The 23,755-nt window shown below is 41.5% G+C and overlaps 2 protein-coding genes across 3 annotated transcripts; one reads left to right on the top strand and one right to left on the bottom strand.

Moving 5' to 3' along the window:
* Positions 1-2,274: 2,274 nt before the first annotated feature.
* On the bottom strand, positions 2,275-9,485 carry slc35e3 (solute carrier family 35 member E3). The gene is made up of 8 exons (XM_006780965.3): positions 9,206-9,485; positions 7,460-7,920; positions 7,214-7,324; positions 7,073-7,132; positions 5,522-5,620; positions 5,100-5,182; positions 4,102-4,186; positions 2,275-4,015 (listed from the first exon to the last, which is right to left on the bottom strand). Exons 2-8 carry the CDS (start codon positions 7,850-7,852, stop codon positions 3,914-3,916), a joined length of 933 nt encoding a protein of 310 aa, XP_006781028.1. The 5' UTR covers positions 7,853-7,920; positions 9,206-9,485; the 3' UTR covers positions 2,275-3,913.
* Positions 9,486-10,430: 945 nt separating this feature from the next.
* On the top strand, positions 10,431-23,366 carry nup107 (nucleoporin 107). Of its 2 annotated transcripts, none has more exons than XM_006780964.3 (27): positions 10,431-10,528; positions 11,800-11,882; positions 12,600-12,695; positions 12,781-12,875; positions 13,282-13,417; positions 13,501-13,604; positions 13,688-13,803; positions 13,875-13,923; positions 14,057-14,128; positions 15,035-15,123; positions 15,208-15,283; positions 15,368-15,481; positions 16,058-16,148; positions 17,519-17,598; positions 17,703-17,762; positions 17,877-18,022; positions 18,103-18,151; positions 18,251-18,320; positions 18,407-18,522; positions 19,279-19,468; positions 19,552-19,658; positions 21,067-21,169; positions 21,271-21,431; positions 21,522-21,647; positions 21,753-21,866; positions 21,978-22,145; positions 23,151-23,366. In XM_006780964.3, exons 1-27 carry the CDS (start codon positions 10,521-10,523, stop codon positions 23,256-23,258), a joined length of 2,727 nt encoding a protein of 908 aa, XP_006781027.2. In that variant the 5' UTR covers positions 10,431-10,520; the 3' UTR covers positions 23,259-23,366. The 2 variants fall into 2 exon arrangements, with proteins under 2 accessions (XP_006781027.2, XP_035763364.2); XM_035907471.2 differs by having other exon boundaries at positions 13,282-13,413; positions 13,500-13,604.
* Positions 23,367-23,755: the final 389 nt, after the last annotated feature.

Below are 23,755 nucleotides of genomic sequence, written 5' to 3' on the forward strand. Positions count from 1 at the left end.
TTCTATTTATAATTTTTCACCACTAGTTAACAGGAGCTTTAGGTTACCTGTGGGTGATTATTCCACAGTCTTCTTTTAGTTAATCACTAATCAGCACACATCTGGGCTGTGAGCAGGTATTAGTTATATCTGTGAAAAGGTTACACTTGATAATGGCTGTTTAATGCCCTGATATGACTCAACATGGATACTGCAGGTTTTCAACAAGCAAGTACAGGTGTTATTATGGTCTTTCTTCTTTACCGGTGTCAGTTATTTGCCTTTCAGTTACTTCTTAAACCTTTGTTCTTTTCCCTATATTAGCTGTTCACAGCTGTGTCTTCTTTACCAATCAGCCCCTGCATATATTTTGACCTACTGCCCCCTTTTCCTAATCAGTTTATCTTGATCGTAATGGAAGAAATTATGAATTCAAGGAAAGATGCAAAGGGAAATTCATAAGGACTTCAGAGGATCCACTTCCACCTTCAGAGGAGCTCCACTTACAAAAGCCTCCTTAATAATGTGACATTGCATGTTGTTGTTGATGCAGGTGTGTAGACAGACTATCAAAAGATGAAGGTGTGTGTGTACATGTGTGTGAATGAGAGGAAGACAGGTGGAAAGGTGAACATGCAAGAAGTAGAGGCAGCGAAGGTGGATGAGTTTAAATACTTGAGGTCAACCATCCAAAGCAACCGACAGTGCACGAAAGAGGGAAGAAGACAGGGTGGAGTGGTTAGCACTGAGACAGACTGACTCCCGTCCTATGGTAGCAACCCTCAACTGGATAAGCAGAAGAGAATGGATGTATGGTTTAGAAGATGGTGGCAGATACAACAAGACAGAAAGGCTAGTAATAGAGCTGAAGATGTTGAGATTTTCATTTGGAGCGACCAGTGGGGACATTTCAGGTTGACTGGCTGACAGCAGACAAAGGCTGAGATTGTTTGGATATGTGCAGAGGTGGGAAGTAGATTAAGAAGATGGAGAATAAGCAGCCTAAAGTTTAGAGATTAAAAACATATCACTGGGTTATGGCATGAAATGAAAAACTCAATATTTCTGGATATTTGTAGATTCTATCACCTGTCAGTTATGCTGATTGTCTTTAATGACATTTGAATGGTGGTTTGCTGTGAATTGTGGGACCACATGATCTCCTTTGTTTTTAGAAAATATTAAACGAGGTCGTAAAGGAAGACCTGAAGTACTTTTCCCAAGTATTCACAGAATTCAGACTGCTCTTATTGTGGCTGCGCTTCAGGGGCACTTCACTCAGTTAGAAACTTTCCCAAGAGAAATGAACTATTCAGCTGTGGCTCTAGTTCTGCCTTTCCCACTTTTCCTGTTTTCCACTTTCTCTCATTGTGCTTTTCACAAGTCTTCCTCTTGTGATTTTAGCAGTATGTATTTATCAGCTTTTAAAGCTAACTTTTCCTTTTATTTTTATTCAGCCTCCCAGAGCCTGCATTTTAGTCCTCTCTTCCCAAAAATAACACTTCTGAATACCATCTATACATACTCACAGTGGTAGCAGCAGGATGCCCACAGTATGCAGTTTAATAACAGCTCTCGGGTTTTGCTCATTCCTCAGAGTAGAGATTTATTTAAACACACTCTTTCCACTTGTTCATTCATCTGAAATTCCCTCCTGGCACAGCCTTGCTGTGTGTGTACGTTACAATTGCAGCTTTATTGGCACGGTATGAATGAGGCACACATGCATGTGAGGGGAAACCCAGGGGCGCTCCACAGCGAGGCCATTCACTGGAGAACTCCACTTAGGTGTGGTTATATTATAACATGCTTATTACAGATGACAACAGTGTTCTTTTTTACGATGTCATGTCTGGATGATTAATGATGAAAATGCTGCCCTTCCTAAAGAGGGTGTTTAAACCATTCTGCTAACTTCCAACTCCATATTTTACAGTCATGCAAAGCTACTGCTGTAAAGCTCAAACTCAGTTCATCCTCACCCTTTAAACCAACTCTCTTCTCATTGGCTGCCTCCAATACACAGGTTTGAACAGCAGGTGCATAGAGCTTCTGTGCACAAGATGTCCGCAGCATGCAACATTCCTTCTTGCTTAATACAAAGTGTAGCAAGACATGCAGTAGATAAGACTGCATGTCAGAAATTTTGGCTCAGACTTTGGCCACGTTTAATAAAAGAAGTCATTTTAATAGCATATTTATGATAGCAAGTAAACAAGCTCATAAAGACTAACATATGGTGTTTTTTCAGGAGCACCACATCTAGATACTTGTGTACCCTCAAACAATGCAAACTGCCACTAAATTTGTTTTTATTCAGCAGGCTGAATTTACTTAATACAGTGAAATATAAACAAGAACACTCTACTGAGCATGCTCAGCACGAGGATGTCAGATTGAGGACTACTGTACATCACAAAGTGTCATGAAGAAGAAATCACTGTAGATGCAGAAGATTAAAGTTTTATTTCAACAGTTCTTTGAGCAACTGAATATTTCTCCAGATATGTAATCCACAATAGCAGATCGTCATGCTTCGCTGAGCCACGTCCCCAAAATCCCACCTGTACCATCAACAGGGTCAAGTCAAAGGAAAAAAACCCCAAACAATGCAATATGTCTCTAAATAACAGCTACACAAGCTAAGAAAATTTTATCAAAAAAAATACTAATTTTAAAAAGTTACATCAGCAATGAATGTGGCTAAATCTGAAATAAAACTAGACTTATCGCAGACTTTAAACAACAACAAAACCCCCCAACAGATTAATGAATCATTCAGGGCAGTGTCTGATTTGAAGGGCCAAACAAATAACGTTAGCAAAATCCACAAAAATGTTACACAGCAAACTCAGTCCTGCAGAACTGCAACGAGTCACTTTTCAGCTCAGTAATAGGAGCCAGAGACTCAGAAATGGAAGAAACCATCATTTTATAAACCAGTTCACTTTGACCTATTTCTGCCTGATAATAAAGTCTTCCACAAATTTTAGAAGTTTATGGAGAAGTTATTTAGTAACTGATTATTGAATATTGAACCTCATTTATCACTTCATACCACCTGTAAGTTACTGGTATTTGACTGGCAATCAAATTAATTTTCATCAGTCTATGGAAATCACTTATACAGAGAGGCTGATAACAGAAAAGCTTCTGCCACTTACTTCTTCTTTGGAAAACTTCTGTAGCCCCAACAGTGTCTGAGTTTCTGTGTTCATGATCTGTAAGTCACTGAGATGATTTAATAAGTAAAATCCTTCAAATTTCACTTCAAAGCAAATTGGTTTCTTCCAGTGGTTGATGGATAACAGGTGGGACCTGACAGAAGTATTTACTATGTAAACTTGTTTAAACATGTCCATGCAGATTGCTGATGGATTCCCATCAATGTCTTCTGCCTTCATGTCTGGACTATCATAAATGTCAAAGTCCTTCAACTCTACAGCTGATGTGAGTACCAAAAATCAGAAAAACAGCAGATGATGATGCAATTTTTCTAATATTACTGTAATTGCAATTTTTTTTCAGCCTCCAGCAGCAGATGAAGGTTTGGTGTCCTGAAGGATCTTTCACAGAGCTCAACTGCAGCCTTCTTTTGATTGGTTGGTTGGTTTAAACCACACCTCCATCCATCTGTGTTAAAGCTGCGTGATGAGAGTGATTTAACACTTGAGGAGCTGCCTTTGTGATGAGTTTCAGGTTTCTTTAAGACTTTGGATCAGTGCTGCTGAAGCTCAGTGGAAGTAGTACGAACAGCAGTGTTAACATGCCATATACGTTTAAATCTGACACGATCCACGATGAAATCCCTTCTCTTCTAAAAATATACCTGTAATAAAAATGGTAAAAATATCTAAAGAGGTATCTCCAGCCGGTCTCACTGTGGATGGCTAATAGCAGGAGTCTGTGCAGCAGACCAACATGTAAAGATGGCCTAGGGTCTTTGAGCCAGCCGGCTCTTCCCTTCTTCCTGCTCCATCAGCTTGAAGTGAGTGTAGGACAGGATACCTGCCAGAGTACAGAGGATCCCCAATGCCTGAGTGAGAGACGGGAAAAGAGTAGAAGGTTTGGAAATTGAAAACTGCCTGGTTTGACTCATCAGAGCAGCACAGGAAGACTCACCTGGTTGAGTGACAGTGGGTCATGGAAGAGCAGGTATCCACCAACCAGTGTGATGCAGAATTTAAAATGACCAAACATGTTATAGCTGTGAACTAGAATCAGGATAACAACATTTATGAATGTCATCTGAAATATTTGTACCAGGAGGACCTTGAGGCAAACCCCTCAGCACTATTCTGAAAAGACCACAACTCTTCCATAAGTCTCTGAGGACTTCTTCAAGTTGTTTAATTGCATTTTTGTAAGATTACAGATTCATCCATCCACCAATTTTTTTTTACCACTTATCTGGGTCAGAGGTGTAAGGAAAGCAATCAATGGAGAAATGTACAGGCCTTTCTCTCTTTTGTGACTTTCTGGAAGGATAACATGTTCAACATGCCTTAAAAACACTAGTTAGATGCCTGAACTACATCAACTGCCTACTTTTGATTTAGATGAGCATTAGGTTAGACAGCTCCTCACAAAATACCAATAAAACCAGAAACCTAAACCCGCCTTCCAAAAGTTCCAAAAACCTGGGTGAGTCCTCAAAACTTTCTAAGAAAACCAGCGAAATGATCAAGAAGACATGAAACCTTTAATAAAAGTTCTCAACCCTTAAAGAGGTGTTTTGTTTGGAGTTCTTGAATCCCTAAAAAGCTCCTCACAAAGACTTCAAGATCCTGAAACACAAAAACTGACTCAAGGAGGTTTTAAATCTTTCCAAGACATAAACAGGTTCACTGTAAAGAAGTTCTTAAACACCCTTTTAAGAAGTTCTGTAACCCTTTCAATAAGACTAGAAAGTTTGACACATATGTAGTCCCAAAGCTGCCAGAGAAAACCAATGACTCCCCTGAAGGAGATCAGGAACACAAGAAGTCCAAAGAAAGCCTCATATTTGCACAAATTACTTCAGTTTACTTGTTAAAGTAAACTCCAACAAGATCCACGACAAACTGAAGCAACCACTGACACTGCAAGACCTCTTCTGGCCCACAAGTGTTTGAGGATACGTAACAGGTGAGGTGTTTCCAATGATCCAGTAGATGGATAGGTTGACCAGGAAAGCCACCACGCCCGAGAACAGCACAGTCATCTAGAAGGAAGAAGAAAGCAGCCAGAAGAAAAGGAAAACACTGTTACCAGCTGCTCCAAATCTCAAACTAAGACTTGGAACATGAGTCAAAATGTATTAAATTAAACACTTCTATCTATTAATACATATAGCAGTATTTAATAACCAACTGACCAATGTGACTATTAGCAGAACAGACAGGCAGAATAAATGCACCGCTTTTAATGTCTTTGATAAAATGTGGCAGACTATTACTTGGAAAGTCCCAGACATTAGATCCAATTGCAGATCATGTAGCTGCAGTTGTGTGCGTCTTTTTTAAATGGTGTGTTAGTGTGTGTGTGTCATGTTGAGTCTGACCAGAGCAGGCAAAGACCAGGGTCCAAATATTCCTCCGGATCCAGTCAGCGGCTCAAACAGTGGAACGATGCAGAGCAGGAAGGCTGACGATAGAGGAGCCTAAAAGAACAGTCTGTGCAGTAAAAATCTACAGCCATTGACTTATATCAAGTATAAAATATAAATAACATCCTACTATTACTCCAAAGCTCTCAGCTAATCTGTCTCTGACCTGTAATGTGTCTTTAAGACACATTGCTTGATAGACACTGAAGCTGATTAATGTTTGATTTTACTGCTCTAGTCTACACTGTGTTGGTGAGGTGACAATCGTCAAACAATCATTTTTATTTAATACATTTTAAATAGTTAATTTAAAAGTTTTTTTTAACAAAAACCTTGAAAACTATGTTAAATACGTGGTACTAAAAATCTAGTGGACAAAGTACTTTTTAATTCCAAGTCCAAGTCCAATTCCAATACCATCATTTGGAACTGAATGGTACAAACAAGCTCCAAACCAAACATCAGCAGATCTCAAGGCAATTTGCAAGTCATTATGAAGAAGCCCTACATGACAGTAATAGGTCCTGAATAATTTATATCAGCAAGTTACAGGACAAGCCATAGGCCAACATCAACAAGCCCCAAATCATCTGAAAGTATCAAAAAGTACCAACATAACTCTAGATGACAACTCGTAACAAGTCCCACATAATTCTGTACCAGTGGGTCCAAGAAAATATCACGAATCCAAATCAAGACACAATTCAGCAACCTGCAAATCAAAAATGAAAATTTTAAGTCTCTAAGAATCCCAAGACAAGAATAACAAGTCCCAATTCCAGTTTTAATGTAAGGCCAAACATTCCTAGAAATATACTTATTAGTCCTAGGAAATAATCCAAATGAAATGAATAACAGTACAAAAATTAAAGTCACTATCCAGTTTGCTGTCCAAAATCAAAAGCCCAGTTGTTCATCAACAAGTCCTGTAATAAATCATTAGCATTACAAGTTTCAATAGAGGGAAACAAGTCCAAAATAAAATATTATATATATAAAATAACAAATATTAAAAGGCTAATTTCCAACTCCAGTTCCAAAAAAATTGTAAAGAAGTCCTGGGACTAAATCTGAAAGTCTTAGGCCAAATCCCAAAAGAAAGGGAACCAAGTCCAAAGCCTTGTATCTTCAGTCTGGTTCCAAGTTGAGACAAGCCAGCGAGTCTCCAATTATGTCCCTAAACTAAAGCTCCAAACCTCAGACCCCAATAAAAGGAAATAAATCCAAAATCAAGTCTCTGGTCAAAATAAATAAATAAAATCAACAAGTACAAAAGTCTTGTTGCAAATTCCAAAATAGAGTTCCAAATAAATTCTAACATCTTATAAAGTCCACAGACAAAATAATAATAAATAATGACCAACAACTCAAGGTAAGCAAAGTAAGCAGTCCAGTTCTAAACCCATTGCATAATAAGCAGCATTACATAGGAAAACTGATTAGATTATCTAACTCTAGATACTGAGTATTCAGTGATCTTTTACTTGGTTTGTGGCTGGGTCTCACCTGATAGTATAAAAGCTGCATGGAGTTCACCTGGAGCTCATGTTGCTTTGCCCCCACCCACTGAGAGAGAAATGTGGAGAACAGTTAATTACTTTACTTCAGTCTCTGTGGAGTGTTTTGTCAGCATATACATTTACTCACCACTTGGTAAAGTGACGTCACCAGAACTCCAAGAGACGCGAACACAATCCCCAGCAAGTTGAACCGCACATCATAGTACGAGTTCAGTATCACTCCTAATGTTATGGGTACCTGAGGAGAGGGGAACAGATTGTGCTGACATTGTTTCTCACTTACCCCAAAATGACCCAAACCCCAGTATCCTGTAAGAATCATTCAGATTGGCATGTTTCTACAGCTCTAACAAGCAGATGGGACTTTGCTAACCAGTGTAAGTTTAATCTTGGTGGAGAAGGTCTTCTTGTAGTAGGTGGTCTGGATGAGGATGATGACGGGAGTGGTCATTGCTTTAGCCAACTGGTACGTTCCTATCGAGTTGTTCTGTAGGGAAAGGTTGGTAAAGACCACAAACCCGCAGAAGCTCAGAGCCAGCCACACGATCCTGCGAATCGGAAGGCTTTTTGGAGCAAAAACATCCATTTTCTGGCAGAAGTAGAGTCCCAGCCAGGTGACCACAAAGTGAACGAGGGTCAGGGTCATGTTGGGGAAGCCATAGTGCACGTAGATCCATTTGTTGATGAAGACGATACAGATGGAGGAGAACAGGTTGACCAGCAGGCCAGCAACAATGCGCTTGTTGGCTAAAAAGCTGGCAGCCATGATCTGGGAGGCCTCAGAGTTAAAGTTACTCAGACGGAGCTTTGTTGAACTTAGCTGAGCTGCTCACACTGGCCAAAGAGAGATACGAGTGTTAGAAAGGCTAAAACTAAAAAAAAAGTCAAAACGCTCATGGTACAATACAAGCTACAAGCAAGATAAGTGTTTTTCTATTTTGATAATCCAACAACTACAATAAAAAAAATCATTAAAAGGTTTAACAAAAGCACTGAATTAACTATATGAAGGTAAGTATATTATCATATTTATACATAGACCTCACTTTGAGTCTCAGACGTAATTGGGCAAACTAATTTAAATATAGGGATTATTTTTGGTACTTGGATGAAAGTCAGTGATCACCAAATGCTGCATTTACTACTTTGAGATGCTCCGCCATGCCTTTACTTCAGCTCCTGTCAGCTGCTGCTTGTTTTATTGAGTCTTCAGTCACAGAAAGGCTGTTTTATCGGTTTGAGATCAGGTGACTGACTTGTCCAATGAAGAATATCACATTCTTATTATTTTAGTTTACTTTTGCAGCCTTCTTTAGGTCATTATGAATTTCCACTTTGAAGCTATCTGATTGGTTTTGTGCCATTTGTCTGATTGTGAGCAGCGAGTACAACCCTTTACACTTTGCAATCCATCCTCATGTTTCTGTCAGCAATCACTTCAATAATAAGCATTAATAGTAACCAGTATTTGCACCTTGTTGTAAATCATCTCCATTTCCACTCATGAAGTCATCCCTTAGTTATAGACTTTGACTGCGATACACTTGCCCAAGTCTTTTACTTGGTTAGATGTCATAAAGTTGTTTTTATTATCCACTTTTATTGTCTGTAGTGGCCTTTTGGTGCTGCTGGGCTGAGCAGTGCGTTTACTTGGTGACTTATGAAGTTTCTGCTCTCTATCATAGATTTATTTGTGTTTTTAGGGTAATAATGGGTAAGCCACGTTAGGCGTCCCAGTGAACAAATAGTTATGGACCTAACTGAATATTAGAGATTAATACTGGTGTTTTTACTCCAATACACCGAAAGCACACAAAAGAAAGTTCCTTAAATTGTAATCCAGTGTCGTAAATAGCATAATAATTGTTAAGTTCTCTCCAAGCTTTCAGAGTACCGGAGGGAACAGTTTGCCGTTTGTAATGGTTAACGGTTAAAATAACGGAGTTCTGCCTGATGCTCGGTCTTACTTTATGTCTTACTTAAAACCATTAGGTGGAAACCGGTAGAGCTACTCAAGTTCACAGCTCCACTCACATCTAAAACGATACGTAGTATATATATTTAAAAAAAAGACTTATCCGCTTCTCTGTCTGCCTGCCACGCACTGAATAAAGTTTACCTCGGGTCATCTTTCCATTTGCCTCCCTGCTTCTCCTCCGTCTCGCCTCGCTGCCGCCAAACAAACCCCGGAGAGGTACCGGTCTTCCCCGGCGTTCGAAGCTCCTCTCCCGGCCTCTGCAGTGCCCAAATCCCCGCTGCTGTGCCGGAGGAATGTCTTCCCTGCTCTTCCGCAGATCGTAACACAGCCGTGACTTCCAGCAGGAGGAGAAGGAAAGAAACACCCAGTGAGTGAATGTGTTCCTGCTTCCTCCCAGTTTAACACCGTTTACCGTTTGTGTCTATCAAGCAACAGCGGCTGCTAACGGACCGGAGGGAAGAGGAGCGCAGAGGTGGTCTATGTGGCAGATGTCTCCCTCCATAGAGAAACTAAGCCGGGTGCAGAATTGCAGAATTGCTGAAGGGTTTTCCAGCCTGTTTAAGTCCGTGCCAAAGCATCTCAGTCTGATTTAAGTCCAAACTGACTGGGCCACACAAAGAACCTAAAGGGCAGCAGCCCCAGACATTCACACTACCACCATGTTTGACTGTTAGTATGATGGTCTTTTTATGAAATGTGGTGTTAGTTTTATGTGAGGTGTAACAGGACTTAAACCTTCCAAAAGTATATTTTCCCCAGAATATTCTGTGGACTTTGGGATCATCAAGATGGGGTTTTTTTTGGTTAATATGAGACTAGCCTTTGGCCTGTCTTTGGTCAGTGGTTTTCTCCTTGGAACTCGCCATTTTTGCCCAGCTGTTTTCTTATTGTTGAACTCTCACCTTAAGTGGGGAAGGTGAGGCCTGCAGTTCTTTAGATGTTGTTCAGGGGCTTTTGTGACCTCCTGGATGAGTCATTGATGGGCTCTTGGAAGATTTTTTGGCTGGCAACTCCTGGGAATTTTCACTACTGTTGCAAGTTCTGTGGATAATAGATGTCACTGTGGTTCACTGGAGTCCCAAAGACTTGGAAATATCTTTGTAACCCCTTCTACAGTGATAGATGTCAGTGACTTTGGTTCTTATTCATTTCTTTATATCGTGGCGTTATGTGTTGCTTTGAGATCTTTTAGCTTACATCAGACAGGTTCTCTTTTAGTGATTCAATAGATCTGGACGTAATCAGATTTTGATTTTTTTTTCTATGATTAATAAAATGCTTAAGTTTACAAAAAAACAAACAAACAGTGGAAACATATACAAGGCTGGATGCAATCTAATTACAACTCGTGGGGGCAGCAGTGTGAATTAAGAGACGCAGTCTGCTGAGAATTGAAAAGAAGTAGAAGAAGCAGCCCTGTTAAACCTCGTGAAGCGGGAACTGACAACTCACCGCTATGGACTGGTAAAAACATTATTTTTAAGCGTTATTCAGCAGTTATACACATTTTACTCTTATGTATGGTTAGTTGGGCATGTGTCTGGTGATTACAGACCGTTGGCCTTTTATTTAGTCCGCGAGTGTGCTAAATTCCGGGACTTCAACTTTGCTAGCTAACGTTAACAATGCTAACAGCGCTAATGCTGCCGTTCACAGTGAGTGGCGATGCTAACCGGCTAAATGCTCTGGTTTGGGTACAGTTGACAGTCGGTAACAAGAGCTGCTTTCTAGGGTGAATAAAATAAGAACTAGTGGTTTAGTAGAGCTGTTAGCAGCCAGTATTTTGGAAGAACTACCGCAATTAGGGAAGTATTACGTAAAGTTAGATTTACGAGGTTATAACTGAACTACGTTAAGTGTTATAAAGATTGCAGTATGTTGTTGTTTTATGAGTACTAACTTTTGATATGCTCTCAGCTATATATATCGTGGCAAAATTGTTTGCTGTAGTTGTTTTATTTACAATACATGGGTTCACACAGAACTGTGACGCTTCTTGTTAGTTTAGGCACAGTTAAAGCCAGTGACTAAAATTGTTTTTTAAAGAGAACCGTCGGGAAGTGCCACGGCTTTTTGTGTTGAAAAAAACTGTAAACTTTGACAAGTGATTAGAAAATTAAATTGTCTTTTGTCTTCTTTTGACTGCTTCTAGTAATTTAAAGATTTACATATAATGTCAAGAACAAGGTTGATGTCCAGAGCTGTGGCAGCTACAGAGAGATAAAGATGATGAGCCATACCATAAAGCTCTGGGGAAAGAGATGCTGAAGCTAAGGAGTGAGGTGATTAAAAAGCAAGAAGCAATATGGCTTCACGAAAGGGCAGGTTTACAGGATCTTAGTGAGACCTGCCAAAATGTATGGTTTGGAGACGGTGGCAATGAAAAAATAGGTTGTCAAGCTGAAGTGACCAGGATGGACAGGATTAGATACAAGGACAGCTCGGCTGAGATGGTTTTAACATGTGCAGAGGAGGGATGGTGCATATATTCGACAAAGGATGTTGAAGATGGTCTCTGCAGATTCACGGATGGTGTAAAGGTGGACTTGGAGAGGAGAATTTTTGGGAAAGGATGACGGGTAGGGAGATGATCTAATGTCGCAACCCCTAAAGAGAGCAGAGAAAGAAAAGAAGATGTAAATTCAGTGGTGTAAAAGCCTCTGAACTGCACATACATTAATATGTTTATAATTCTCTAGATAAAGTGCTTTCTTGTGCTTCATCTTGTCCTTCAGGGCTCAGAGTGAGCTGCCGTCTCCGGTGGTTCGAGACGACGAGGTAACGGTTGCTGCCCGCAGGAGGAGGAAGAAAGTGGCCTGTATCCTGCTGCAGAAAGACTTTAACTTGATTCCTGTTCAGCCCCTACACCAACCCACTCAACCCAGCAGCTGCTGATGGGTCTCTTAATAAAGGGGAAAGGTGGAAATGTAGCTGCAAGCTTTATGGTACATTCACCTTTCTAAAATGGGAACAGGAACCTGTAACCCTACGATTTAAACTGTGATTTGTCCCCTCTTGTCCATTTTAGATGGTGGAGTCTCAGAATTGGAGGGCTTTATAACCTAGTTCAATTAATGTTGGTTGGTTTGGAGTGCTTCATTTGGTGGAGCTTCCACACAAACGCATAAACACAGTCCAGGTGGGACATGGTGTATGGGTTGGATTATAAATGAGCTCCCGTTGGTGTGTTATTGTATGGTGCAGAAATTGTTGTGATTATTGAGTCATGGTTAAGATCTGTAGTATGAAGCAAGTGCAACAAATCCTAAAATCCCAGCAAGAGATTCTGGGTATCATGATGATGATTATCAGCAATCTTTCTTGATCGTTTTTTTTATTTAAAAAAAAGTAGATTTTTTATTTCACTTTTCTAATGCAATAAACTGACTAATTGCCGCCTGCGTCTGTGTTTAGTATGGTGGCATAAGTAGAGTGGAAGTGCTTAATTTATCTGGGGTTTTGTTGTGTGGAGCTGTTTGCTACAGTGTTCATTGATAAAGTAGAAGCTGCTTGTTTTCCTGACTGTTGCTGTCAGTCCCATCACCCGGTAGCGGCAGCCCTGTCATTTCCACAGTGACACCAGCCCGGCCCCTGCTCAGGAACACACCTGCTTCACTCTTCAGACAGGCGGGTAAGACACACACACTCTACAGGTATCAGAGGCATTTATATTTGACTAAATCTCCACTCTCTTCTCATTCATCTGTTTGTCTCAGTTACTCCCAGAGTTCCAGATGTTTCAACCATTTTGGCCCCAGGAGGCCGAACGCCTCGATACACTCACACGCCCAGAAACGCACTCAGCAGTCTGGTAAGATACACACACTTTTCTATTGATGTGTATATATATTTTGTTAAATAAATGAAAACGTGAGTTCTGTGCACTTCCACTGTTTTCCATGACACAAAGAATGGTGTCTTTGTGTCAGTGATGTCGCAAACTTTCTTTAATGTGAAAATAAAGACAGCAGAAAAAAACATATTGATTAGTGTGGGTTTTGTTTAGGTAGTTGAGTTGTGATTGGTGGAAATGCTGTCACTAACCCAAACAGGCCAGCTGCTGACCAGTTAGCTTGCTCAGATACTCCAGACCTTCAGTGTATCAGTTTTGTCAAACCCTGCTTGAACTTAACAATGTATTACTTACAATCATATTTATGTTGAACTCATTGCCAACTCCATAATTATGCTCTGTGTTTGTGTGTGTGTGTGTGTAGAATCTGGACGACAGTGATTGGACTAACAGCATGTACACGTCGCCTGTTTCGGGTCTGGAGAACACAAGTTTCTTCAGAGAAGATATCGGGAACCTCAGCTCAGCTCTCTTAAAGGAGGATGACCCAGGAGAGGCCGGTGAGCAAATCACCTGAGCATGCCCAGTTACTCTGCAGGTGTCTTGTTGTTCCCGCTAACGCTCCGGTTTTTGCTCCTTTAAGCCGCTGCCAGTCTTTTCCCAGAGTTCCTTGGGGCTTTTCTGAAACACTCTTCCTCGGCCGTGTTTGAGCTACTGGATGATTATCAGGCGCTCTGCCAGGATAAGGTAGGCAAGTTTGCTTGATGTGGTGTGAAAGCTGTGCTGTGCTCATTTTAAATGCTCTCTTGTCTTCCGTAACATGCCTTAAGGTGGATGTGCTGCAGTCTGTGGTGCTCAGAGCGGGTCAGAATAGTAAAACAGCTGGTGTCCGTTGGCTGCTGCAGCAGGAGAACTGCACCTGGAGGCTCATCACCTCGCTCTACAGGTACCTAATTCACTGATACACTTTCTGTAACTAATTAGCTGTCTGCTCAACTTTCAAATGTGTTCATGTAGAGATCGGGTCCAGTTGGCGCTGGAGGATGACCTCATGACAGACATGGTTGTGAGTAACGTATACTGGATTGTTTTTGGCCTCTTTTAAAACGACTCAGAGCTCTAGCTTCAGTAAACAACACAATCACAGCAGGAATCTGAGTCTTCTGGAAGCTGTAATGATTACCTGTTTGTGTTTGTAGGTGCCCAGCGAGAGCGAGAAGGTTGTAGTGGAGCAGCTTTTCCAGAGAGATGCCGTCATACGACAGAGCCAGGTAGCTAACACACACACAAAAGAAAGAGTTACAGTGATGAGGGTTTGCAGGTTGTCTAGAATAGAATAATCCTTTAATTGTCCCACAAGGTGAAATTTGGGTGTAACAGCAGCAAGAAAGACGCATATACAAACAAGACACAGAACAGAAACATACACAATTTATACAAATTTACATCAAGGTCAATGGTTACCAAAAACGGAGTACTGTACCGTTATTAAATTAAATAAAATTAAATGAAGTTAAGAGGCAAACCCTGGTTATAGTGTGAATCGGTTGATAAAATAGTGCAAGTTACAGCGCTGATGTAAACCTCTATGTTTGTTGGGAGCAGTTTTGATGGTACAGTCTGACAGCTGTAGGGAGGAAGGACCTGCGGAAATGCTCCTTCATGCATTGAGCATGCAGCAGTCTGTCACTGAAGGAGCTCTGCAGCTCAGCAACATTTACATGCATGGGGTGGGAGACTCTGTCCATCAGAGAAGTTATTTTGGCCAGAGTCCTTCTGTCTCCCACCACCTGCACTGGGTCCAGGGTGCATCCCAGAACAGAGCTGGCCTTCTTAATGCGTTTATCCAACCTCTTCCTCTCAGCTGCTGATAAACTGCTGCTCCAATATACAACACTGTAAAAAATGACAGATGCCACCACAGAGTGATAGAAGGTCTTTAAAAGCACTCTCTGGACTCCAACTGACCTCAGCCGCCTCAGCAGGTAGAGTCTGCTCTGACCCTTCATGTAAAGAGCATCAGTGTTGTGTCTCCAGTCTAATTTATTATTCAAATGAACACCCAGGTACCTATACGAGTCCACTATCTCAATGTCCACTCCCTGGATGTTCACCGGTGTTAGTGTGGTGGGTCGATTGTAAGGCTAATTGTTTCCCTGGTGGTTGCTGTGTTGCAGCTGGTCGTTGATTGGCTGGAGAGCATTGCCAAGGATCAGATTGGAGATTTCTCTGATAACATCGAATACTACGCCAAAAATGTGTGCTGGTGAGCCCCTTTGTTTATTTATGTAAGCATAAAGCCCACATTGTTATGTGCATTAAAGTCATTGGTGGGGTATTTATGTTTTAGGGAGAATACTCTCCACGCACTGAAGATGAGGAGGAAGAGCGGCACCACCTTCACAGTCCCTCTGGTCACTGAGCTGGTGAGGCCTGTTACTGCAAACATAATCACATAATTTCTTTGTCCCCTATGTTTCTGAATGTGTCCATAATGTTTGTGTGTTTAGGACCCAGATGCCCCCCTCCGGCAGCAGCGCCCCCTGGCTGACCTGGACAGAGAGGACGACGCCCGGCTGCTGAAGAACCTGTTCACACTGATTAGAGCGGGGATGACTGAGGAGGTGAAGAGACATTGAGACGCACAGCAGGGGATAGAGGGGCATCAATAAACTAATGTTTTTATTATTATTCAATTATTATTATTCAACTTAGTGCTATATAAGACTGAAACCAGTCTTGAAACTCATTGCTACCCGGAGTGGGAACTGTAGTCTCAGGTTCACGCTCTAATTCTCATCCCAGCCTCTTCAGTCAGGGTAACAAAAAATCAAAACACACTCAGTGTTTTGTTTAAAAACTGAAACAAGTCAAGCTTTTAGTTGTTTCTCTCTGCTATGATCCAGAAAATGTATAAGCTCTGAAGGATTTCCACCAGGAAAGCTGTAAAGCCCGGTGGCTTCAGGATAATCAGAGGCAGATAATTTAATAGTGCACTTTATTGGTGTCGTGCTGGTGCTTAGGGTGATCTTACCTGAGACATCATGGAGGATCTTCCAATCTCTTAGATGCATCATAAGGACAGGAAAGCTGAGAGGAGCTTGGAGCACGTAATGAAAAGTTTTGATGGTGTCTGGTGGATGCTGTGAAGTTTCATTTCCTGTTCATGTCTTCAGCGGTTTGTCTTTGTGTTTTTTCAGGCTCAGCGGTTGTGCAAACGCTGTGGTCAGGCCTGGAGAGCAGCAACTCTGGAAGGCTGGAAACTCTACCATGACCCCAACATGACCTCAGGTACTGTCTGACCCCAAAGTAACGAGCACAAGGAGTGATATTACTTAAGTTTAAATATCTGTGCTCAGCCATCCAAAGCAACGACAGAAATTCTGTAAGAAATTTGAGCCTTTCTGTTTTTCAACATAATGACACAGAAATGCTGCTGTATGAAAGAGCGGACTCTGTCAGCATGACAGAGATTAATTGGGAATAATCTGTAAGGAAAAACAATGTAAAATTACTATTTGAAGTTCAGGAAGCTTATTCCCCAGACTGACCTGTATTCATAAAGCAGAAATTCACAGAAATAGCTATTCACAGAAATAGCCCTTTTTGCCCTTCGGCTCTGAAAGGCTGATGGGGTGATGACATCACACCGCCGAGTGAGTGCAACAACTCGAGAACGAAGTGATATAGAGCTCAAATTAATAGGGGCTTCTACCAAAAATCTCAGACTGGTTTGAATCTCAGTGACCTTGACCTCAAGGTCAAAGGTCCAGTTTTTTAAAAAATCTTCTAAATGTGATAACTGAGGAACAAGTGACCTAGGAGTTTAAAATTGATGATAACAGGGGTGTCTACTAGGAGGCTGACAGGTACTACTGGCGGCTACGGGTGTGTGTGTGTGTGTGTGTGTGTGTGTGTGTGTGTGTGTGTACCAGTTGTTTAAAAAAAAAACAAACCCCAATATCTGTGGTAGATGGTGAAATAACATCTTTCTGTCTTTATGCCATTTAATTATTTACCTATTACTTAATAACTTTGGTGTAGTGTGAATGGCCATTGGGGAGGTCTGAAGAAACTTAAATTTGACACACCTGCTTTAATTGGAGAAAGGAAGAGGAACCACCATGATAATTACAATTCCTGAAGCTTGGGCTTGCTGCTCACAGTGATCATTAACTGTATCCATGTGGGGCTCAAGAGTTGGGAGTTCGCCTTGTAATCGGAAGGTTGTCGGTTCGAGCCCCGCCTCGGACAGTCTCGGTCGTTGTGTCCTTGGGCAAGACACTTCACCTACCGCCTACTGGTGTTGGCCAGAAGGGCGGATGGCGCGATATGGCAGCCTCGCTTCTGTCAGTCTGCCCCAGGGCAGCTGTGGCTACAGCTGTAGCTTGCCTCCACCAGTGTGTGAATGTGTGGATGACTGGGTGTGTAAAGCCCTTTGGGGTCCCTAGGGGGGACTAGTAAAAGCGCTATACAAATACAGGCCATTTACCATTTAATATGTACATCCACCATTGTAACAGCATTTATGACAAGAAATAAGGAAACGCAACAGGACCCTAAGTAAAGGAATTTCTGGGACTTTTCCCACCTTTTTAAATACAGTATACCTGTACGATCCTCCTCTGCATGACTGTCTATCTGTCCTCTTCTCTCTGCAGGTGGTATCGAGTTGCAGCCAGTCGAAGGAAACCCACAAAGAGGCATATGGAAGGCCTGCTGCTGGAGAATGGCCGAGGAGGTACGTCATGCATTACCAAATGTGTGAGAAATAAGAAGACTGAGCTTGTGTTCAGTCAAGCTTGAAAATGAGAAGAATAAAGCAAAATAAAATGTGTGTTTTAGGAGCAGTTAAACAGATATGAGAGGGCGATCTACGCCAGCCTGAGTGGGAACCTCAAACCGGTAATATAACCAGTTTCTGTGTTAATCAGAAATCAGCAGCTCAGAGTCACCTCTGTGTTTACGGTCAGTCGAATCCTAGATAATGGCAGACCTGACTCTGTGTTTGTTTGTTAGCTGCTGGCAGTGTGCGAATCGTGGGAGGACTGCGTGTGGGCGTATTTCCGAGTGATGGTAGACTCACTGGTTGAGAAGGATCTCATGTCTTCGGGTATGGCTCATCATGAGGTGGAGACGTTACCACGGGAGTACCTGGAGGCCAAGTACGACACACACAGAATAAAATAAATAAATTAAAAAAAACAAAACTGCTTCGTCTCTGATCTACTGCCTCCTCTTGCAGCTGGACCATGGAGAAAGTGTTTGAGGAGCTTCAAGCATCTGAGTCGAAGGTAAAACCGGTTCTAACTGAATGTGATTGGTGGGACATATTGAAGTTGCACAGCACAGTAAACCAGTGTTTGTTTGTTTGTTTATTTTTCTGTGCGCAGAGGGTGCTGGAGGAGACGAGAGAGCATTATCATGTCATCCAGAAGTTTGTCATCCTGGGGGACCTGGATGGTAAGACCAGCTCTGACCCGATGGGTCGCATCAAACATGTAAGCTCCAGTTTCTCATGAACCCCTTTATGTTTGTGTCTCACTCAGGCCTGTTGGAGGAGTTTTCCGATTGGTTAACTGCATCTAAACCTCTCCCCTCGCACCTGCTGCGCTTCATGACTCACCTTGTGCTGTTCTTCCGCTCCCTGGGTTTGGCACTAAAGGTAAAATTCACGTTAAAGGTTCTTACAGGTCATTTTATGAGAAATTTTCGCTTTTGCCTGTATTTAATTTATAGATACTGAGAGCTAATTAGATCTGATGTAATGTAACTTTAACCTCACTTTTAAATGTATTTTTCAGGTTCTTCCCTAAAGTAAAGAAGACAGGACTGTCAAAGAATAAATAATTATTGAACAAAACTGCAAACAGTGAATAACTTTTTCATTTTTGGTCATGTTTCCAGGCTTTTTTTTTATTTTCCCAATACAAATTGTGAGTGTAAAGAATTGAGCTGGTTAGGTGTGAGGAATATATATATATATATATATATATATATATAGCCCATTTTTAAGCTTCTTTTTTTTTTTTTTTTTTTATAACCCCCCCCCTCAATATTCCCCAAACTCTCCCCAAATCCAAAAAAAAATATCTGGATACAAATCTGGAGACACGGCAGAACTTCAATACCAGCTCACAGACGGAAGGCACAAACACTATTATGTAGCTATCATAACAACAATGTATATTGTAAGACCCCACAGTATTCAGTCAGATAACCCTCTATGAGCAAGCACTGGGCAACAAATAGAAGGGAAAAACTCCTTTTTAACAGGAAGAAACCTCAGCAGAACCAGGCTCTGAGAGGAATTTAAGTGGCTCAGTTATATTTTCAGTGAATGAGGCATTCACATCGAGGATAATCAGTTTGTTTATGGGTTCACATTTTTAAATGTCGTGTTCCCGCCTCTCGCCTCTAGGAGGAAGTGTGCATTGATGTGGTGAAGGCGTACGTCTCCCTTCTGATCCAAGATCAGCAGACAGACCTTGTGGCAAGCTACGTCGGCCAGCTTCCCGCCGACCTTGCAATCTCTCAATATGCTGCGTTCCTGGAGACCGTCACCCAGCCGGAACTCCGCCCCCGCTGCCTGCAGCTCGCCACTGAAGCTGGTGAGACAGACACTGTTACACGCTGAGGTCAGTAAGAGCAGACCCTTTATCACTGAAAGAAAACTGACCATGTGTGTGCATAGGTCTGGATGTTTCTGCCATAACCAAGCTGGTGGTGGAGACTGTGAGAGAGACAGACGACACAGAGTTCACGCACCACAGCCAGACGCTGGAGACGGGAACTACAAAGGTAACAACCAAAGTGTTCACTTTGGATTTAGTTTCTCTTATGAGGTCATTCAAGTAATTTGTCTAAATTATAACAAATGTAACTTTGCACACGTGTGGGAATATATTAGGGCAGTGTTTCCTAAAGTAGGGGGAGCGCAGAGCCATTGCGGGCTTCACCTGCACCTGCATTTGTTTCCCCTGCTTTGGGAGCATGCGCTGGGCTGTCCAAATCACAGACAAACAGTATCCCACATTCTGGATTTTTAGTTCACAAACACTTCTTATAATGAAATTTTGGTGATGTTACCTCTTTATACAGGAAAATTACAGTGGGATACAAATAATATCATGCTGCCACAATTTGTTCTCCCGGTTAAAATAACAAACAGTATCCCACAGCTGTTTGTTTTTAAACCCATTTTGCACAGAGACATTTTTTGAAAAATGTATTGATAGTAGTGTTGAATAGTATTACACAGTAAAAAACAAAACAAAAATCAACAAACAACTGTACTTAAAGTAATTACACCATAATGATGGTTTGTTTTTCTGTTATGTGTGTGGTTGGAGGATGTGTTTGTGCTGGGGTGCGAAGATTTTCTTGTAAAAAAAAAAAAGGGGGGGGCTAGCAAAAAGTTTGAGAACCACTGTATTAGGCCATGTGTCACACCTTTGGTTTAAACCTTTAAAAACTCTACATAAAATTTTTTTATATGTGGAACATCTTAAAGCTAAACTGCCTTATTTAGCAGAGGTATGCAGAGTGTTCCAGTGTTGGTGAACTGTGTGGAAACCGGAAAAGATATTTAAGGCCACTTGCACAGTTAAATTCAGCAGCCATCACGCACAATGTCTGGAGAGTGTGTGGTTTGAGTGCTATGAGAGCTTCACACTCTTGCAGGTAATTCTGCTCTTGGATCTGAATCCTTCCCGCTCGACTCGACTGACTTTTCACAGGAAGTTACCTGCGAGAGAGTGACTCTGCAATGAATACCTGCACCCTTGAAATTAATTAATTTGCTAAGGATTTATTTTTCTTGCACCGAACTTCTGACATAAATATTATTCCATATACGCAAGTCTGCTGAGTCATTGATGCGCCATATCTCCACTTTTCAGATTTAGAATACTTACATAATCCCTAAGGGAATTATGTATTTTATGGCAGTTTGTTTGGAGCTGGCCTATATCAAACACAAGCAGAAACAATAGTATGAAGTTCAGAGAGATAACAGATAATTCACACAGCTCCAACAACGTCTGTTTCCGTTTGACGAGTCTGAATGATGTTTTCTGTTCAAGCACGTCTTGATCAGACGAGCTAATTTAGGGTCCATATGAACAGTGATCTTCTAATCCAAGTGTTCATCAGGCTGAAGATGTTTTGTTCATGTAAACGTGGCTACAGTGATGTTGTGCTCTGATAGGAGGACCAAAGGAAGATTGATGTCATTGATTGGCTCCTGTATGACCCTGCCCACCGAGCTGAGTCCCTGAAGCAGTCAAATGCCATCATGAGGAATTTTTTGGGTACTTTTTTCTTTTAGCAGTTTATTTATTGATGGTTTTGTTTGTTCCAATTAAATTGCGATTTAGTGGTCAGCTGACTTCCTTCGTCTGTCGTGCCTTAGCTCTGCAGAAACATGATGCAGCCAAGGCGGTGTTCTCTAAAGTCCCGGAAGACTCGATGAGGGAGATCTGCTCCCAGTGGTCAGGAATCAGTCAGACCACGCCACTTCCTGCTGAGGACGAGAATGCCATCAGAGAACACCTGTGCATCAGAGCCTACCTGGTCTGTTAGCAACACCTCTCTTCATGTTGTTTTTATAACCCAGTTCACTGAGATGTATTGGACTGAACGTGTGCTTTGATGGTCCTGCAGGAGGCCCACGAGGCGTTCACTGACTGGTTCAGACACAGCAGTTCAGCCCCACAGAAGCCAGCACTGGCACCTGAGGCCAAATTCACTGAGAGGGTAGCCAATGAGATGAGGGAAAAGGAGTACCAGGTATTTATTTTTTTATTTATTTTTTATTTAGTTAAGGCATCAGTATTTAAAAATAAAAACTTTACCACTGCAGATGTTCCACATGTGCATTGTCTGGTTTTTCAGGCCTCGCTGTCCGCCTGGTCCTGCCGTTTGGATGCTTTGACGGAAGATGTGAAAGAGAGGATCTACAATGTTCTGCTGTTCGTGGATGGAGGCTGGATGGTCGACAACAGACAGGTTACTGCTTAAATCACAACACATAAACTCTAAAAGATTAATTGAGGAGCATCAGCTACATTCATAACGTGACCATGTGGTAATTTAATATTTGGTTGGTTGGGTTTTCAGGATTCGGAGCCAGACTCAGAGCGCAGCCACCAAATGGCAGCTTTGCGCTCTCTGTGTCTTCCACGCCTTAGCTTCCTGCTGCTCAGCGTGCTGCAGAGCTCGTCGAGACACCAGGAGGCGCTGCGGCTCGCTGACATCATCTCGTCTGACCAGCACCGCCTCTACCAGGTAACCGAAGCCTGTATGAACTTCCGGCTGTCAACTTATGTTTTCTTTGTCAGGGTATTACTCCCGGAAGCAGGTTTAGCTATCAACTGAGTTTGTTAATCCTGAGTTGAAGGGAAACTTTTTTTGTTCCAGAAAGAGAGTTGATTTCAACTCTGAGTCGATTACCATGAGAGCAGACAGGTTTTCTTCAGCAGGCTCTTTTTCTCTGACTCCACCCCTCCTGCTGCACGTGAACCTCCTGACTGACACTCAGTTTTATTTTCTCATTCATGAAGTCGCTGTCCAAGCTCAGAGCAAGGCCATCAGATGATTTTACAAGCACTGGAATCCCAGTGAGATGTGTTTAACATGCACACTTTTATAATCATTCATCAGTTTATGTTGACAGAGACATTATTGGACAGTGATGCCGCTTTCAGATTGTCTGTGCCTCTGAAACATTTACATTACTGAGAAACAAACAGATCTGTGCAAAGCTACAGACACAGATCACACTGATCAGTGATCTCAATGATCAGTCATTAATCGTGTTGTACTTAGTCACTGATGGAAAAATGTCTCACAGCTGACTAACTGGAAAACGAGGCAATGTGGGATTTACAAATTTATGCCTAAGGTGCATTTACCAGAGTCTGCCAGTATTCTTACTTTTATTTATTTAGTTTTGTCCCTCTCAGGTTACAGCTGATTATTTACATTTAAAGTCAAATATAAAATTAGGATTCCATCTTCAGCTGATGGAAATTAAAGTGGGGTAAATATGGGGTAATATTCAATATTCCTCTAAAACGACCCGTTGCCATGGTGAATTGTGGTATTGGAGGTCCATTTATGATGAAGATTTTCTTTCCCTACTTAAGGACAGACTTAACCTGGGGTGAACATACTCTGAGTTGATAGATCATATTCACATCAGCTGTACTGGAACGTGAAACTCAAGTTTGTAGAAATTCCTGGTTTCTGCTTCTTTGTTTTAACTCTTTGTTCCTCTTCGCTTGCTCTCAGGTGTTCTCTAAGGAGGAGCTGAGGAGGTTTCTGCAGAAACTGAGGGAGTCGTCTCTCGCTCTGTTGGACCGAGGAGTCGACCCGCTGGGCTACGAACTGCAGCCATGAACAAAGAAACACACACACATAGCAGTGTTTGAAGCGCTGCTGATTTTTGTTTTGTTTTTCGATTGTCTGTTTTTTGCAAAATAAAAAAATAAAAGCCTGTTTCCTGTAGTGCCTTGTGTATTTTAATTAGAAGCAGGTCCCAGTACACGAGCTGCCACAGGTGCCAGTTTGGGTTTTAAAATTAATATATGTACATATAAACAAATTATTTATTTAAAAACTATACAGTTATTTATGTTAGAAATATTTCCAATTCATGTGCTACTGGGGTAAAATATACATCAACCTCAAAAATATGACTTGATTGTAACATGAATACTTTTACAGCCTCCACTTCACCCCACACTTCCCACAGCTCTGGGTCATGTCAAAGAAATTTCTTTAAAAATGGAAAGCATGATCATATGTATAATTTTGAGGTAAAATAATTTCATATGAACAAATTAGCAATTTACTGATCATATTTTAACATGTCCTGCTAATGTCGACTGGCCTTT

Source organism: Neolamprologus brichardi, chromosome 17 (assembly GCF_056152115.1).
Source record: "Neolamprologus brichardi isolate AB-2024 chromosome 17, ASM5615211v1, whole genome shotgun sequence".
NCBI lineage: Eukaryota > Metazoa > Chordata > Actinopteri > Cichliformes > Cichlidae > Neolamprologus > Neolamprologus brichardi.

Excerpts from the sequence above, each read along its gene's own strand:
- slc35e3 (XM_006780965.3), bottom strand. The coding sequence starts at position 7,852 with ATGGCTGCCAGCTTTTTAGCCAACAAGCGCATTGTTGCTGGCCTGCTG. Across the intron at positions 4,187-5,099 it reads GGAAACACCTCACCTGTTAC|CTATAACATGTTTGGTCATT; the intron begins GTATCCTCAAAC and ends TCTAGTTCACAG. Across the intron at positions 4,016-4,101 it reads ACCCACTGTCACTCAACCAG|GCATTGGGGATCCTCTGTAC; the intron begins GTGAGTCTTCCT and ends TCTCTCACTCAG.
- nup107 (XM_006780964.3), top strand. Across the intron at positions 14,129-15,034 it reads CCGTCATACGACAGAGCCAG|CTGGTCGTTGATTGGCTGGA; the intron begins GTAGCTAACACA and ends GCTGTGTTGCAG. Across the intron at positions 15,124-15,207 it reads TACGCCAAAAATGTGTGCTG|GGAGAATACTCTCCACGCAC; the intron begins GTGAGCCCCTTT and ends TTTATGTTTTAG.